We start from the raw sequence: 14,918 nt of genomic DNA on the forward strand, positions 1-14,918 counted from the left end.
CGGTCCCACCAGTCCGTGCTTGTTTCCCGGGCCCAGAATCGCCGTTCAACAAAATCCACATGCCCCATTGCCAACGTCATGTCCTGGGCGCTGGGGCTCGTGGTTTCTGACAGCTCTGTGCCACTCTCCGACTTCAGGCTCTCACGGCGGTGCCGTAGCCTCCTCGCCCGATTTCTCTGCATCTGCCTCAGGGAAAGGTGTATGATAAGCTGCGAGGTGTTGAGAACGGCCACAAGTGCAGCGATGGTCGCAGCGTGATCCATGATCGCAGTGCTGTGGCGTCCGCGCTGTCACTGACCAGAAAAGTGCGCGAACTGATTTCCCGCCGGCGCTTTCATGGAGGGAGGGAGGGCGTTAGTGACGGACGGATGACGACAAATTTTTTTTACCCAGAAGGCATTGGCGGCTCGACCCAGAATTCCGATGGGCAGCGGGGACTGCGGGAACTGTGGGATAGCTGCCCACAGTGCACCGCTTCCAATATCGACGCTCGCCCCGTTAGTGTGGACTCACAAAGTCGAATTACTGTCCTTAGTGTGTCCTTAGTGTGGACACACACGTTCGACTTTGCAATATCGATTCCACATATTCGATTTAAGTAAAATCGAATTACCCTCGTAGTGTAGACATACCCTTAGTCAGGCATACACAATTCCTCTCCCCCCCAGTGAATTCCAGTAATGGGCTTATTCTATCACACTTCATTGGTGTCATCTGTCACACAGACACGCCCAGAATTTGATTTAAAACTCACTTATACTCTTCAGACCCAATATCGTAGGGTCTTATTTCTGATCATCAGCTCCTGAGGCTGTAAGTAGGACACTGTGATACAGACCCTGCATGTCAATGCCTTCCTTTTATACAAACATCTTATTCTACAGAGAAGAACATTTGTTTTCATTTCCGGATGCTCTAGTTTATTAAAAATGTGCTCCTAATGTCCCACATCCTTGAATGCACGTGCTGTCAGTATGCAGGTTCTAGAATTTCCATCCTTATCTCCACCAGATGGGATCTGAACTCCCAGGCTTCTGAGCAAACCAAAATCTGACTGCAATATTGAATTAATTTAACCTTTTGCCTTGGCCACATCTTCAGTTAAATTATCTGTCCCTAATGATAATATTAGTGCTGGTACCTACATACAATAGTGAGTGGTGCATTAGAAACGTAGACATATAGACAAGTAGTAAAAAGTTCAATCTACTGATGCATAATGCCACACAGAAGCATTACTGTAGACAGATGTTTTACTGTAGGTGAACAAATCTTCTAAAAAATGTTATTCCATAGAGTTATGCTGGGGGTTGGATGAAGCTGGTGGACGTAACAGCAATCCTTCATTCAGGATAAATGTAAGAAGCAACTAAGCTCCTTCTGGAGTATAATAGCTGAAGCCAAAAGGAGCCACTGCCCAAAACATATGCCACATGCAAGGCTGGTCAGGAGCAGAGCTATGTGGATGGAGAGGTTTCGCTGGGAGTTGAATGCAAACACAGATGGCAGAATATTGCTTTGGTGGAGGTGTGTGTGTATATATGTGAGCAGATGCAGCCAGAAACATCACAGACACAGAGAGAGAAGGCAGCAGAAAGTCAAGGATAGCTAGAGAAGAACTTGTAATGTGATCAAGAGAAAGGTAAAAGAGAGCTTTTGGGGTACAGTGCTGGCTGGAAAAAGAGGCTTGGAATAATGAGCAAGGAAATGGTCTCCTCTTGTTTGATTCTTACTGTGTTCAGGGAAACAGGACTTTGTGTGCATTCTTTGTAAATGAGCTGGATTGCATCAAAGAAATCCCTGACACCATTATCAATTTCTCCTCCTAACAGAAACAACCTGCAAGACCTTGAATATTGGCTACCAGCTCAGGTCAAAAGGGGTAATACTAGCATCTTAATCATCTGAACATTAATTGGTAACTTCAGTTGGGAACAAGTTAGATAATTTCTCAGAAGTTACCACCTTGTGCTATGAGTTCACCAGCTCTCACGCAAAGCTGGCTTCAGCAACTGGATGGGGGAACTCCAAAGAAAACAAAGGATGCTGCAGGAAATAGCATTGGGCATTTCTTAGGTGGCACTCTTCCTTCTGAGTCAGTATTGAATCAGTGTCCCAGGAGCACTGTGCAGATATAGGTGACATCTTTAGAATAAGATGTAAAAACTGAGGTTATGACCACATGTGGTTAAAAATCCCATGGCACTTTTTGTAAGAGCAGGACTGTTAGCTCAATGGTTCTGATCAACTTTCACTTTTGGTAACTACATTGCTCCTCCCTCTCTCCGTCCATCAGTTTCATTAGAATAAAAATCTGTTGTGTCATGGTCCTGGCTCAGAATGTCTAATGCATTTGTACCCCAGACATACCCACATTTCAGTGATGATGGTGAATTAAGTGGTCCTCATAAAGTCTGTCCAGAACTTCAGGATCCTTTGGGATTATGGGTGCCATATAAATGAAAGATTATTAATTTTATTGCTGCACATCAGTATTCCTCTTCTTGTTCTCCGGGAGGATGTTGTATCGTGTTGCTGTGCGCTGCTACACACCTGCTACATTTCATTGCAGAGGTGGCTGAACTTCATGGGTGAAGTGATCCTATCTGTTTTTAGTTCATTCATCAGTTTGTAGAACTATTTGGGCTCTTCATGGTTGTAAGGTCTATGTAAATATATTATTATTAATAATAATCTACATTTCCAGCATATCTATATTGGCTCGATGATAAATTGAACTTTTTTTGCTACACAAACTGACATTTGTCATTGCAGAGGCTTGTGTTGGATGAAGCTTTTACTGTCTGATTTTCTGCCCTCCACATCTCAGATTTAATTTAGCAGCAACACATGGTCTTAATGATATTCTCCAAGGTTAAATAAAAATGTAAGCACAAACCAAAGTGTTACAGAGACGGGGCTTTTGTTACAGAGGCAGGGGAAAGAAGTATGGTTTGTGATTAAGGCCTGTGATTCAGGACACCTGGATTCTACTCCTAACTTTACGAGAAGCCTCCTGTGCGACCATGGGCAAATCATTTCGCCTTTCCATGCCTCAGTTTCTCCATCTGTAAAATGGCGATAATGCCATTTATGTGTGTTCTGAGGTGTGACGCATTAGATTTTGTAAAGTACTAAGAGCCTTGATCAGAAGGTGCTATAACAATGCAAAATGGTATTAGGTGTTTAGAGAGTATGTTGATGGGTGCAAAAGAAATAACGAAACAGAAAACGGAAAAGTGCAGTTGTCTTAAATGCAATGCCACTTTCCTTATTTCATGTTTTAAAAAAATCATATTCACTAATTAGCAGAGCTACAACTCAAACAACAGGACGGTCTAGGAGTCAGATCAGCTGCCACAAATTTCCAATACGTGCACCATCCATATGTATAGGTCTTATGCTGCCAATGCACAGGGGTGAATTTCACCCTTCACCCCTCTATGCCTCAGCTTCCCAGCCTGAAAATAAGGATAATAAATCCTTAATCCCTCAGCAGCTGTGACGTAATAAGCACCACTGGAATTCCTACAATTTCATTTTTAGCAAACCAGGGCATCTCCTCGCACATCCTTGCTTATTTTGCAGTGAAGTCCCAATGCCAAACCTGGGACAGCATGATCACTTCTGTGACAACATATTGTGATGCCATAAATAGGACTGTGACCTCACTAAAGTATCTTACAGAAGATGTAGTAAGGCTCTCGGAGGCACTTATTCAAATATGAATATCTATGATTACAGCCAAGTGAACCCAGGAGCTGTCTAGCCATTCATGTATAACTGTTCTCTTTTTCTTCAGATTTGTTCACATAACATAAGAGAGGCAGGATAGTCCAATGGAGAAGGCATTGGACTTGGTTGGAGTCAAGAGACTTAGGTTCTAAGCTCGGCTATCTCATCAACCTGCTGCGTGATCTTAGGTAAGTCACTTCTCCTCTCTGTGCCTTAGTTCCCCATCTGTAAAATGTGAATAATGATACTTACCCCCCTTGCCACCTGAAGTGCTTTGAGATCTATGGACAAAAAGTGCTATATATGAAGTAGCTATTTTATTAGTAAATAATTAATAACTCCTCTTTAAAGAGTCATTGTCAGTATAAACATACTGTATATTTCTTTAAAATCATCTCCTTTTCTATCTAATGGCACCTTAGAGGATTAACACAGAACAAGTTTTACAAATCTAATTTACTGTTCAATATTTATGCTAGTTTCCCATTTTTCCCCTAACTTCACTCAGCTTGGACAATGAAACTAGGTTGGTCAGTTTCACTTCCTGTTTTTAAACAGTTTCACTTTCTAATCCTCAGGCACTAGCAAAATATTGTATGTGGCAACACTGAAAGTGACTGTTTACATTAAAGATGATTTGACTGACCTAAAAAAACCCATGAAAGCATTGTATTCCCTTTCTTTTACTGAAACTTCCCCTTTGTTTTCCCCTCACCTCCTCTTTTAGTTTCTTAATGTAAAACCTAAATGTTGTGCCTACCCTAAATGTTGTGCTTACCTTTATTTACTGATTTGGACAGCGTCCCTTTCAACACATAGTCCCTGATTTTTAGCCAGTTTTTAACTGACCCTCTAAATATGGTCCAAATGTCAGTTAGCACTTACCTCCCCTCTAGTGCAAGGCACTGCATCTGAATACCTGGAAGTGCACAGAGAGCCCTCTTCAATAAGATCATCTTGAAGCCCAAACGTTGCTGTACAGTTGACGGAAAAATATTTGTAGGGTCTCCACGTCTGGCCATTGTCCTGAGACCTCTCCAGTACCATAGCAGCTGGGCGCGGCGACTTGAACACTACTATGACGTGAGTCAGGTAGAACGCTGTTTCCAAGTCCAGCCTGATTTCTTCCCTGTGTACCCCTTGTGCAGACTGCCACCAGGAGCCAGGATTTAGGAAGAAATCATCTGTCATATCAGAGGGAAGGTGGGAGTTATCAGGCTGATTGGCATTGCATTTAGTGCAGCGGGGCTGCCCACAGCCTTGGGAGGCCCAATGAAGGAGGTGCTGGTTTGGGTAGAAGCAATAAAGTTCTGTGCTGTTCTGCCCACATGTGGTAAGAGAGACTGGAGTCCTGCCTGTTGCTAGATTCCCTACAGGAGGATTGCAGGAGTGGCCATCACAGCGGAAGGTTCGTAGCTTTAGTGGATCTGAAATACAGTAGTAAGAAATAAAACTAAACAGAATTTCTCATTATTTAAATACAGGGAAGGAGATACAATCTTCTGACAATCTAAACCATCATGGAGACATTTGTCCATCTACACCACTAAAGAATTGTCAGAACATTCAGCACCACAACTGAGGACAGATTTTTTTGAAAGAACTCAGCGTGGAGGGTGCTGGTCTCTTCAGAAAATGTGACCTAATTGTCACAGGGTTAGTTTCTGGGTGAATCTAACCTTATTTTCGGTGCCAAACTGGGAACTGAACTCTTCTGAAAACCTGGCCCCAGTTGTCAATGCTGAGCACTTGAAAATCCGGCCTTGATCTCTTCTGAAAATGTGACCCCTCTTGTCCAGTATTACACATCTATATATCTCTTTAATGATAGAACCCATGTGTTCTCTCGCATTTATTGTACCCTAGTGAAGCTATGCACCTACAGAACAGGTATAGTCCGTGTATTTTATATTATTTGTTTTGCAAACATGCCTACAGGCTCCAATCAGGGATTGAAGCCCCATGGTGCTGGGTTTTGTACAAACATATAACAAAAAGATGGTTCCTGCCCCCAAAATGAAGGCCAGTATTTTCACATATGGGTGCCTAAGGTTAGGTACCTATACCCATATTTCGGTTCCACCTAAGTGGCCTGATTTTCAGATGTGTTGAGCATTAACATTACCTGTGGGGTTTTAGCGGCTCTGAGGTATCAGTTCCCTCGTTTAAGTACCTAAATATAGTGTCAAGTGAGGAACTTCAGGCAACCAGGTTTGCAAATGCTGGGCAAAATGTTTAGAAACCAAGTTCTACTGATTATATATTTATTTTTTTCTTTACAAAAGTTCTACTGTTTATATATTTCTTTAGAAACTAAGAAAATTAAAAGAAATCTAAAAAATCCTAATATTTACATTTGTTCATCTCTATAGTTCCTATATGGAAAGCATTAATACCTTGTGACGTTGAAGTTATAGGTCAGTCCCAAGACCTTATTATCAGTCTAAGGAGAATCACCTTTCTAATGACATACAACCCAGTCTTCATTTTTTAACAGTCTAGAAGGAGTTAAAGTCTGACCTTACAAGGCCATAAATCTAATCTGAGGGGAGGTCACAAGTCAAATCCTAGGACTCTGTACAAGTCCTACAGGAAATGACCCTTCCAGAGAAACTTGGAATGACCTTAAATGCTTAGTAGTGTAGGAGAAGTTCAAAGATCAACTGTTAATTCAAGATTTAGCAAATTATGGGCCAAATCCTGAAATCCTTATTCAGTTTTTATTCTGTCCTTACTCAGGCAAAACACTCTTTAAAGTCAAGTTAGGCCTGGGAAAAGACGTGAGGATTTAGCCCTATAAAACTATGGAAATCATAAGCATTGAACCATAAAGTCCAATTTATGGGGGGGAAATGAGCCCAGCTCGTGTGGCTTTGCTCCTTGTTTCTCTTCTGTCCTTCATTTTGAGGTAGATGGTGGCATTTATGCTGCAGATCTCAGGAGTGAGTGGTGAGAGTCTCCACTGGTCCAAGAGAAGCGCTGGACACAGATTGTGTCTCAGACACACAGGCAATCTCTTTAGGCAGGGCTGCTGGAACTATTTTTATAGTGGGGGTGCTGAGAGCCATTGAACCAAACTATAAATCCTGTATAGAATGGAAGCCACTTCAAGTCAGGGAGTGCTAGTTCCAGCACCTATGTCTTTGGGGCTGCCTTGTGAACATGTGCAATATGTTCCAATGCTCCCCACAAAGTGCTGGCCATACTATGCAGACTAGTGCAAAGAGGGGGCAGGGTGAAGGCCCAGCCGTGCCCCAGCAACCTTCTCCTTGCAGGGTGGAGAAGCAGGAACAAGCAGTCCCTCAAGCCTGCTGAAGGTCTGATTGTTGGAGCCTTCTTGCACATGCCTCCAACACGGCATTGTTAAGCAAGGGCCTGTCATGATCTTGCCCTTTGCACCTTTGCCCCATATTTTGTCTCATATTTGTGTATCACACGCTAAAAGGTAGGAGTCGGAGGGACCAAGGTATCAATCTGGCAGCTTAAAGATGCAGTAAATTAACTGAAAAATTAAGAAAATTTTAAAAGATATGTGTATCAACAGAGCTCCACAGTCTGCTGATGATAATAGTTCTACAAACTAATACTGTAAGAGTATTGTAATGAAAACCAGAAATCAGGCACAAACCATAATCTCTTGGAGTCCAAAATTCAGATCTTTTCCCCAAGATTTTCCCTTAATATCATGCATTCTTCAAAATCCGCAGTACTTGTCAGCCTTTGAAGCTATTTCAAGACATTCGTTCACTGTTTACCCTGACGAACACACTAACCTCGTTTAGTGTCTGAGCCAAGTATATTGTGCAATATGGGCTCAATAGCCATTTTGTTCAGACCCCTTTTCTGATTGCATCTCCTCTTTTGTGAACCGAAGTGGTAGTTCTGTGTGATGCTGAATGAGGCCAGTGGTCCAGCTAAGTAAAAGTTGGTACGTGCTGATAGGTAGACCTGATCAAATGATTGTTTTTTCATTTGGTTCAATCCAAAATGGAAAATTTTCAGTTTTTCTTGCTGAAATGAAAGACTGAAAAAAATGATTCCGGTCAAACAAAATGTTTCGTTTCCAGATTTTTAAAATCTTTTTTGGGGGGGTGGGGGCTAGTTAAATCTAGCTAAATTTCTAAACAAAAATCGTTTCACAGCAAAAAGTCAAAAGGTTTTGTTTTGAAAATGTTGAAACAAATCATTTTGACTTTTCTAATTTTGTTTTCGTTTTTTCTCAGTCCAAACTGCATTTTTCAGCGAATAATCAATTCATCCAAAACATGTTGCCCAGCTCTCCTGATGGGTTTTCTACCAGAGCACAATATTGCAGACTAAAGGAAATGAACATTTTCCTGTTGAACACCCCAAATCAAGAGAGGCTTAAGGGGAAGACTTGTATTGATTTATCAATATCTCTGTATCTAGGGTTTCTACACGGTACTTCCCGTTGTAATCTTTCCTTTATGCCCTGCCCTCCACTTGCCTCTCTTTGCACAATACAGAGAGTGATCATGGCCCATTTCATTTTAGTATCAATTTTCATTTTTAGTTTTCATACCTGTTAAGGTTGGAGGTCCAGAAATCTGGATGTTTTATGCAAATGATGTAACCTAATTTGCATATTTTATGAATTATTTTATTTACTTGAATGACAGCGAATGTCCGGATGATCAAAACTTAAGCATGAGAAGGCTGCAGCAAGGGATGAGTTTTAAGAACATTAGGACTACAATCCTGATTGGCTATGGTATCTCCCTGGGTTAGTGTCTAGATAACTCTGGTAGTGCCCTAAGGCTCTGGCCCTCTCTGCTCCTTGTCCCAGATTGGGTACAGTGCTGTGGTTGGGTTGCTAGCCCCTGATACTGGCTGCTGCTTGCCCTGTGTTGGGAGGATGATCTGGCTACTTCCTGCCATCAGCGGGAGATGCTTCAGCCAGGCTGCTAGCACCTGGCTGGGTGACTAGCTCTGCCGACTGCTACTTGGCTGGGGGTGTCTGGCTCAGGCTCTGCTTGTTACTCCCTGAATACAGCTCACAAGTCCCTGTGGCCAAGGATTACTGGCCAGAGCAGTGCCTGTGAATCAGACCCGCAGCCAGAGTAGAGCTGCTCTCTCAGTTCCCATGACTCACCCCTCGAACAGAGCCGGCAAGGACTCCTCATTCAGGCAGCCGCAGCACTCAGCAGTACTGACTCATCCTCTAAGTAAGGCCCTACTTAATTAGCGATATTGCGGACATTGAGGATCCTGCAATATTAGGTTTCCACCACCATTTTTATTTTAATTAGCTTACTTTGCGCAGTCCACAATTTTGTATACATTTTGAGGTTTGCAACACACACTTTTCCCCCCATTAGTACAGTAGAACCCCATTGGTGACTAGTGTCCTTGGTTGGCCAACAACTGCTCTGACTGACCTGCCACAGTTTTGATATATTTGCTCTCAAGTTATCAGCTTGTCACTTTGAATTGCATCTATGTATTGTATGGTTATGAGAGAATGCCAGAAGGTTCAGAAGCTTAATCTGAAAGTTTGTCTGTAGTTTATCTGAACGTCTCTTTTTCTAGGAAAGGGTTTAGAGATCTCCTGAGTTCAGACACCTGGACAAGGTGTCTAGCGCTTCCTGGTTTCGGCCTTGTTGCTGCAGTCCTGAAGCCTTACAATTCCAACTGCTTTGCAGGGTGAGTTCCATTGAATAACACCGAGTTCCTTTTTTTAAAAAAACCCTCACTTCTGGCAGGTGAGGTAGAATTTTAAGGCTCTCAGACGGCAATGCTTTGAGGATATCTTTTCATGGGATTTTGGTATCTGAATTTCCTTATTTTACCTAGCCTAGCTTGTTAATGTCTGGTCTCTGTCTTGTGAGATTTCATTATTGAGCTCTGAGACCCTTGGGTGAAAGGCATTGTAGAAACGGAAAATATGGTTGTTCCTGTATTAAGTTGCTGTGTTTAAAATGGATCAGATATTATCATCTCAATGTGGTCAGTGCTGTACAAAGCAGAGCAGAAGACATTGTCTCTGGTTCCAAAGAGCTGACATTGGACTGGTCCTACCTACATCATGCTGAAAGCCTTCAGTTTGTATTGGCCATAACTGGAGTTAAGGGCTTTTAGCACTTCTCAGGATCAGGCCTTGAGTTAAAATCCATTGAGACCTAATATATCATGGCTAGAGGAAGGTCAATCTATAAAGTTGTGTGGACATCTGACTCTCTTTGGTGGATCATTGTGAAGAGCCTTCACAGAGTATAGGGCAGCAAAGATTTGAAGGAAGACACAAATCATTTGGTACCCAAGGAAAGGGAATGAGGGAATTCTAAGTATAAGAAACAGCATGGAAGAAATCATGGAGCCAAGAATGGGTGAAAGTAAAGACAAGAGAGTTTTGGACAGGAAACTGCTGCTTCTTTTAGTTCCTGTTGGTGGGCGATCAGTCTGCTACTGAATGTTCGAACTGTATTTAATGGCACATGAAAAGTGAGACAGAACACAGTTGCCCTTCTGATCAGCAATGACATGGAAGTTTGTCTGCTCTGCCTGCTAATGCAGCAACATCAATATACAGTTCCTGTCTGAACTGCTGTGTCATTAGGAAAAAGGAGAGCACAAACTGCAAATTAGCGGAAGGGTGGTTGAGGGAAGGAGGGAGAGGAAAAACGTTCTGCAGTCGATTAAGAGCTTTGCATTTAAAGAAATCAATCCGCAGGCGCTTGCTCAGCCTCCCGGTAACACATCACTCAATTGTTTCACGGCTGTGACCTGAAATGTGGAGTCAGAACGGCGAGGGCACTGCTGAAGAAGGGAAACAGCAGCCAGCAACTTCCCCCGAATGCCAGGAGGGGCTCACTGAATAATTTATAAGAGGCTAAACCATCAGAACAGCGCCCGGGTGCTGCCTATTACTCAGGCTGATTAACTCTGGCTCCTGTGCTGGATGGCTTGGCCCAATAAACGAGGCCCTTTATTTATTTATTTATGTGTTGCTTCCCTAAATGCTGTGCAGTGAGGCAGCAGTTTTGTGGAGTGCGGCTAGCAAATAACAGTCTCTGTCTGATGATTAGTGAGCCATTCAATTGGAGATGGGTCACATGGCTGAAAGGACATGCGGGACAACCGTTCAGGCAGCGATGGCTAACTTCAAACCCTCATTAGGCATCAGAGCCTGACAAATGTTAACTGAAGCCATATTAAATATTAAAAAGTGCATTTTTCACCCTCTCTAGAGGCCTAAACAGAAGAAATGGCACCAGGCCACTCATTTGGGGTCTGATCTAAAGCCCAATGCTGGGAATAAAAAGATGCCCATTGACTCCAGTGGGATTTGGATCAGGTCCTTTATTTCTTGTCAACATAGAGAACCATGAAGCAGTGTTTTAAAAGTCTTCAGTGTGTCCAAATCACAAAGTTCTGATCCATATTTTGGGCACCCTAAAAATCTGGGGTTGTCCCAGCCTATCTCTAGTATTGGTGGAGTTTCACTACAACTGAGTTTACGATAAGCCAGTTTCACACTGGGGGTGTGTGCGTGCGGATTTCACTTGTTTTACTGTTTACCTGTCTTCTTAATAGCTGAAAAATTGTAAATTATGCGTTTTTAAAGCTAGCTGTGGTCGGGACACTGATGTCTCTAGGGTTCAGTCATGAGCTATAGAGCCCTTAGCTTCCCATTGGTAGCAACCAAAACATTTTAGCATTTGTTGGCTGGTCAATGGCCACTGTGAAATGAGTTTGGTGGGTCTCAGTCCATTTACCAGTGGCTAGATACTCACATCACAAAAACCTCTCTCACAGCTGGCACTAACAGTCCCCCCTTTCTACCTGAGAGGCCAAAGATTGAATGAGCCATGGTGACTAAACTGTCTCCACTCCTATGGGTAGTCCCACTCTACATGAGGGGTGTGGCACACCAGCAGGAGGTTAAAGATCACATAGCATGTGACAGAGTATAAGGGTCTTAGACCCAATGTCCTGGTCAAATGCCAGCTTGACCAATTCCATTCTGCTTGTCTAAATCCCTCCTACAGTCTCAATTATACTGAACACCGCTGGTCTGATTTTCAGGGGTGCTGGGTACTCGCAAATCCCAAGGAAGCTAAGCCACTCTGCTAAGCTAGGCCACTAGTGCCCATTGGCAAAAGCAGAATAAGCAAAAATCTGTGCTACTTGGCATTACTTAGTGAAAGTCTGACAAGGAATTATCCAACGTCAATTTTGTTTCAAAAAGAACACACATCTGATTTTAAGCTTTGTGCTACAAATGGCCATTTTTGGCCAACCCACGCCCCCTTTTGGAGAGCTGCCATTAGGAACACAGCCGTGAAGAACCACACACTCTCTGGAGGGAGGGCAGAATGCTGGCAGATCAGGACCTAAGAGCGTCAGCTGCTGTCAGCCTTTCAAACTGACCCCCAACTCAGGACACTTTTCAGAGCTCGGCAATGGTGTTGTGCAAAGGGAATAAGGCCCTGAGTTTAACTGAACTAAGGCAAGAGAGAGCATGAGTTTCAAATTTCAAAATCACTGACACCCTCAAGTTCACCCTCACTTTTTTGCCCTCCTATGTTACCTTTAATGGTCTAAGGGGCCATGCACTGGCAGAGGCATCCCACATATATACCATCCTCCATCAGGGTGCTTCAGTTCTGGCCAGGAGGGACCAACTGCAAGGCTGGGAGGGGAGTTTATTGTACCGTATTTTGGCCAACTATCTGAATAACCAGCCCGTGAGTCTTTTAAAACGTCATGACTCTTCAGATAGATTGACCAAGCTTCAACCTTCAGAGCAGCGCGAGACCTGTTTTGTCTTTAACCGCTAGGTCCTACACCCTTACGCTCAGTGTGTGTAAGTCAATACAGAAAAAAACAAACCATTTCAGACTTTCTGAGCAATCCACTTCATGCTGCGGCTCATTAAAAATTCACTCTGGCTTTGCAAATCTTACGCAAGGCAAATTTCAGCTGCATTTACGATAGATTTTCCCCTAAATTCATTTTTAACTATATATTCCCCAAGTGGTACCAATAGCTCGACAAATGAAATTTCTGTACACATCCCCACGTGTGTGCTGCTGGGATAGTCTCAAGCAGGGAAACTAGCTGTTGCCTCAGATGAGAGACTAGGGGGCTGGAGGTGTAAATACATGATGGGAGATACTCTGCACTTCCCTATAACCTTTCCCTATAATGCTGGGATAGCCAGACTCTGATCTGATTGAAGATAAACCTCTGTGTGATGTAGGAGAATATTTCTCTGGTTACTGTGATTTCAGTTCTTTTTACCTTAAAATGTTTTTGCAGTTATGGAAATCTAATGTTTAATCATATTGTAAAATATAGTCTAGTCAAGGAATAAATAACCTGTATTGAAGCAACCTTGTCTGCACCTGATTTTAATGGAGAGAGGCAGAAAGCAGAAAATGTAATGATCCTTCAAGACACTGTATGGAAAATGATGTTATCAGCGCAATACTCTGGACATGCAAGTGAAATTTAAACCAGCCTGTAGCCTTCTCTAAAGAGAGAAAGAGAGACCCTAAGTCAATTCCCTGATGAAAAAGACACAGGAACCAACCCACTGGCTCATCTTCTGTTTTATCAATACTGTTTTAATATTTTTCTGATCTGATCACCATAGTTCATCATAGTTCATCCTGTTTTTTATTATCCTTTCAACCTTAAAGATGTATTAAACCATGGCAGGAAAAGCTGTTCTTCCACTCCAATGCCCAGCTTCCATGCCCTCGGGGGAGCCATTCTTTATCATAATCGAGATATTTTTAGAATCCTATGTAAATACCAGTGCAGTTTAATCAAATATGAAAAATGTCCAGCTGCTATGCATTGATCCTAGTCCTACTGACTTTCAAACATTAACCATTTTAATTTAACCTTGCCCATCAAATCCTGATCAAAGTAAGAAGAAACTTGAGTGAATGGTCTATCCTTATACAATAGCAATAATATTTCCTAGATAGAATGGCTCTGTCTTTTAATTATTTTTGTAATAAAACTAACCGTAATGTAGTTCAGATCTTTTCAGCAGTGCCATCTAAAGAAACTGGCATCTGACTCTTGTCCTATCTAGTATCCCCTATCAAAATAAATTATTGGAATATCTCAATTCTTCCCCACCCATCCACCCAATTTTCTTTCTTTCTTTCTTTCTTTCTTTCAATAAACAAAGACAATATGTTATTTTCTTGTAATAAAATGAGCTGATAAAGCACATCCTATTTTAATTCATAGGAAAGGAGAATGGGGTATATAGGAGGAAGGAAAAATATGTATATTGGTTAGCCCAGATTCCTTGAAGAAAGAAAGAAAGAACCTTACTAAGAGACTTTAAATATCTGCTTCCCCTCCTTCCACCCCCTTCTTTTTTATTTTGTTTTTAAAGTTAGGTTTAACGGTCCCATGACTGACAATACTGACTGATTTTTGCTTACCTGCCTCACCATGACCAGAAACAATGTACTCCAAGAACACAATCAGCATGATGCCTTTATGCTGCATGTCTGTAAGGGGGAAAAATATCTGTCCTTAGTGGAGCAAAAAGAATGTCATAAATCTACAGGTTTGGTGTCTGCATGTTCTTTCTTTCTTTCTTCACCTTCCTCTCAGGGCAGGGATCCTGGCTGGTGTCTCATTCTTCTTGTTTTATTTTAAATCCAGACAGCTTTCCAGGTCTCAGATGGCTTCTGTGTGTGTGACCCACATTGCTTCCAAATAAATAAAGGAATGGGTAGATGTTACCCCTTTGCATCCAGAAAGTAGGTGAAATTCACATCTCTGACACAGCCCAGAGACAAACCATCACTGAGGAAGCAAAGCAAAGCTCAGGTCTCCGGTCAGATCTGATAATATGCAGTTATTTTACTTGCTATTTTAATCTTTCACTTTCATTTGCGGTCCTTGCTTCTTGGGTCCCCCGCCCCCCTTATCCCCTCCCTACTCCCCCTCCCTCTGCTGCTAATGGGGGTGCAATTAGGGGCCATGCACCATTAAAACCTTGCTTTGTTATGAATTTTGTCCTAGACAGTGCGCTCTTCCCTTTTGCTCCCTGAGGCAGAGGGTCATAAGAAGAACTAAGTTTGCTTTTCTTTCTGAGAGATGATCGGACAATTACTCGTCTCTCTCTCACCCCCTTGCTGTCCCTGCTCTCACTTTTCCACCAAGGGGCTAGCTTCACAGACTGGTCG

The 14,918-nt window shown here is 42.5% G+C and overlaps 1 protein-coding gene across 1 annotated transcript in view; it reads right to left on the reverse strand.

Annotated features, from left to right (window-relative positions):
• The window catches only part of LOC112111898 (netrin-4-like), a 67,022-nt gene extending 52,790 nt beyond the window's left edge, over positions 1-14,232 (reverse strand). Inside the window, exons 1-2 of the mRNA XM_024207544.1 lie at positions 14,166-14,232; positions 4,621-5,162 (exon numbers count right to left, since the gene is read on the reverse strand). Of these exons, the coding sequence (XP_024063312.1) occupies positions 4,621-5,162; positions 14,166-14,232 (609 nt within the window). The remainder of the gene's footprint in view (positions 1-4,620; positions 5,163-14,165) is intronic.
• Positions 14,233-14,918: the final 686 nt, after the last annotated feature.

Source organism: Terrapene carolina, unplaced genomic scaffold, assembly GCF_002925995.2.
Source record: "Terrapene carolina triunguis isolate 2854851 unplaced genomic scaffold, T_m_triunguis-2.0 Scaffold89, whole genome shotgun sequence".
NCBI classification, from domain to species: domain Eukaryota; kingdom Metazoa; phylum Chordata; order Testudines; family Emydidae; genus Terrapene; species Terrapene triunguis.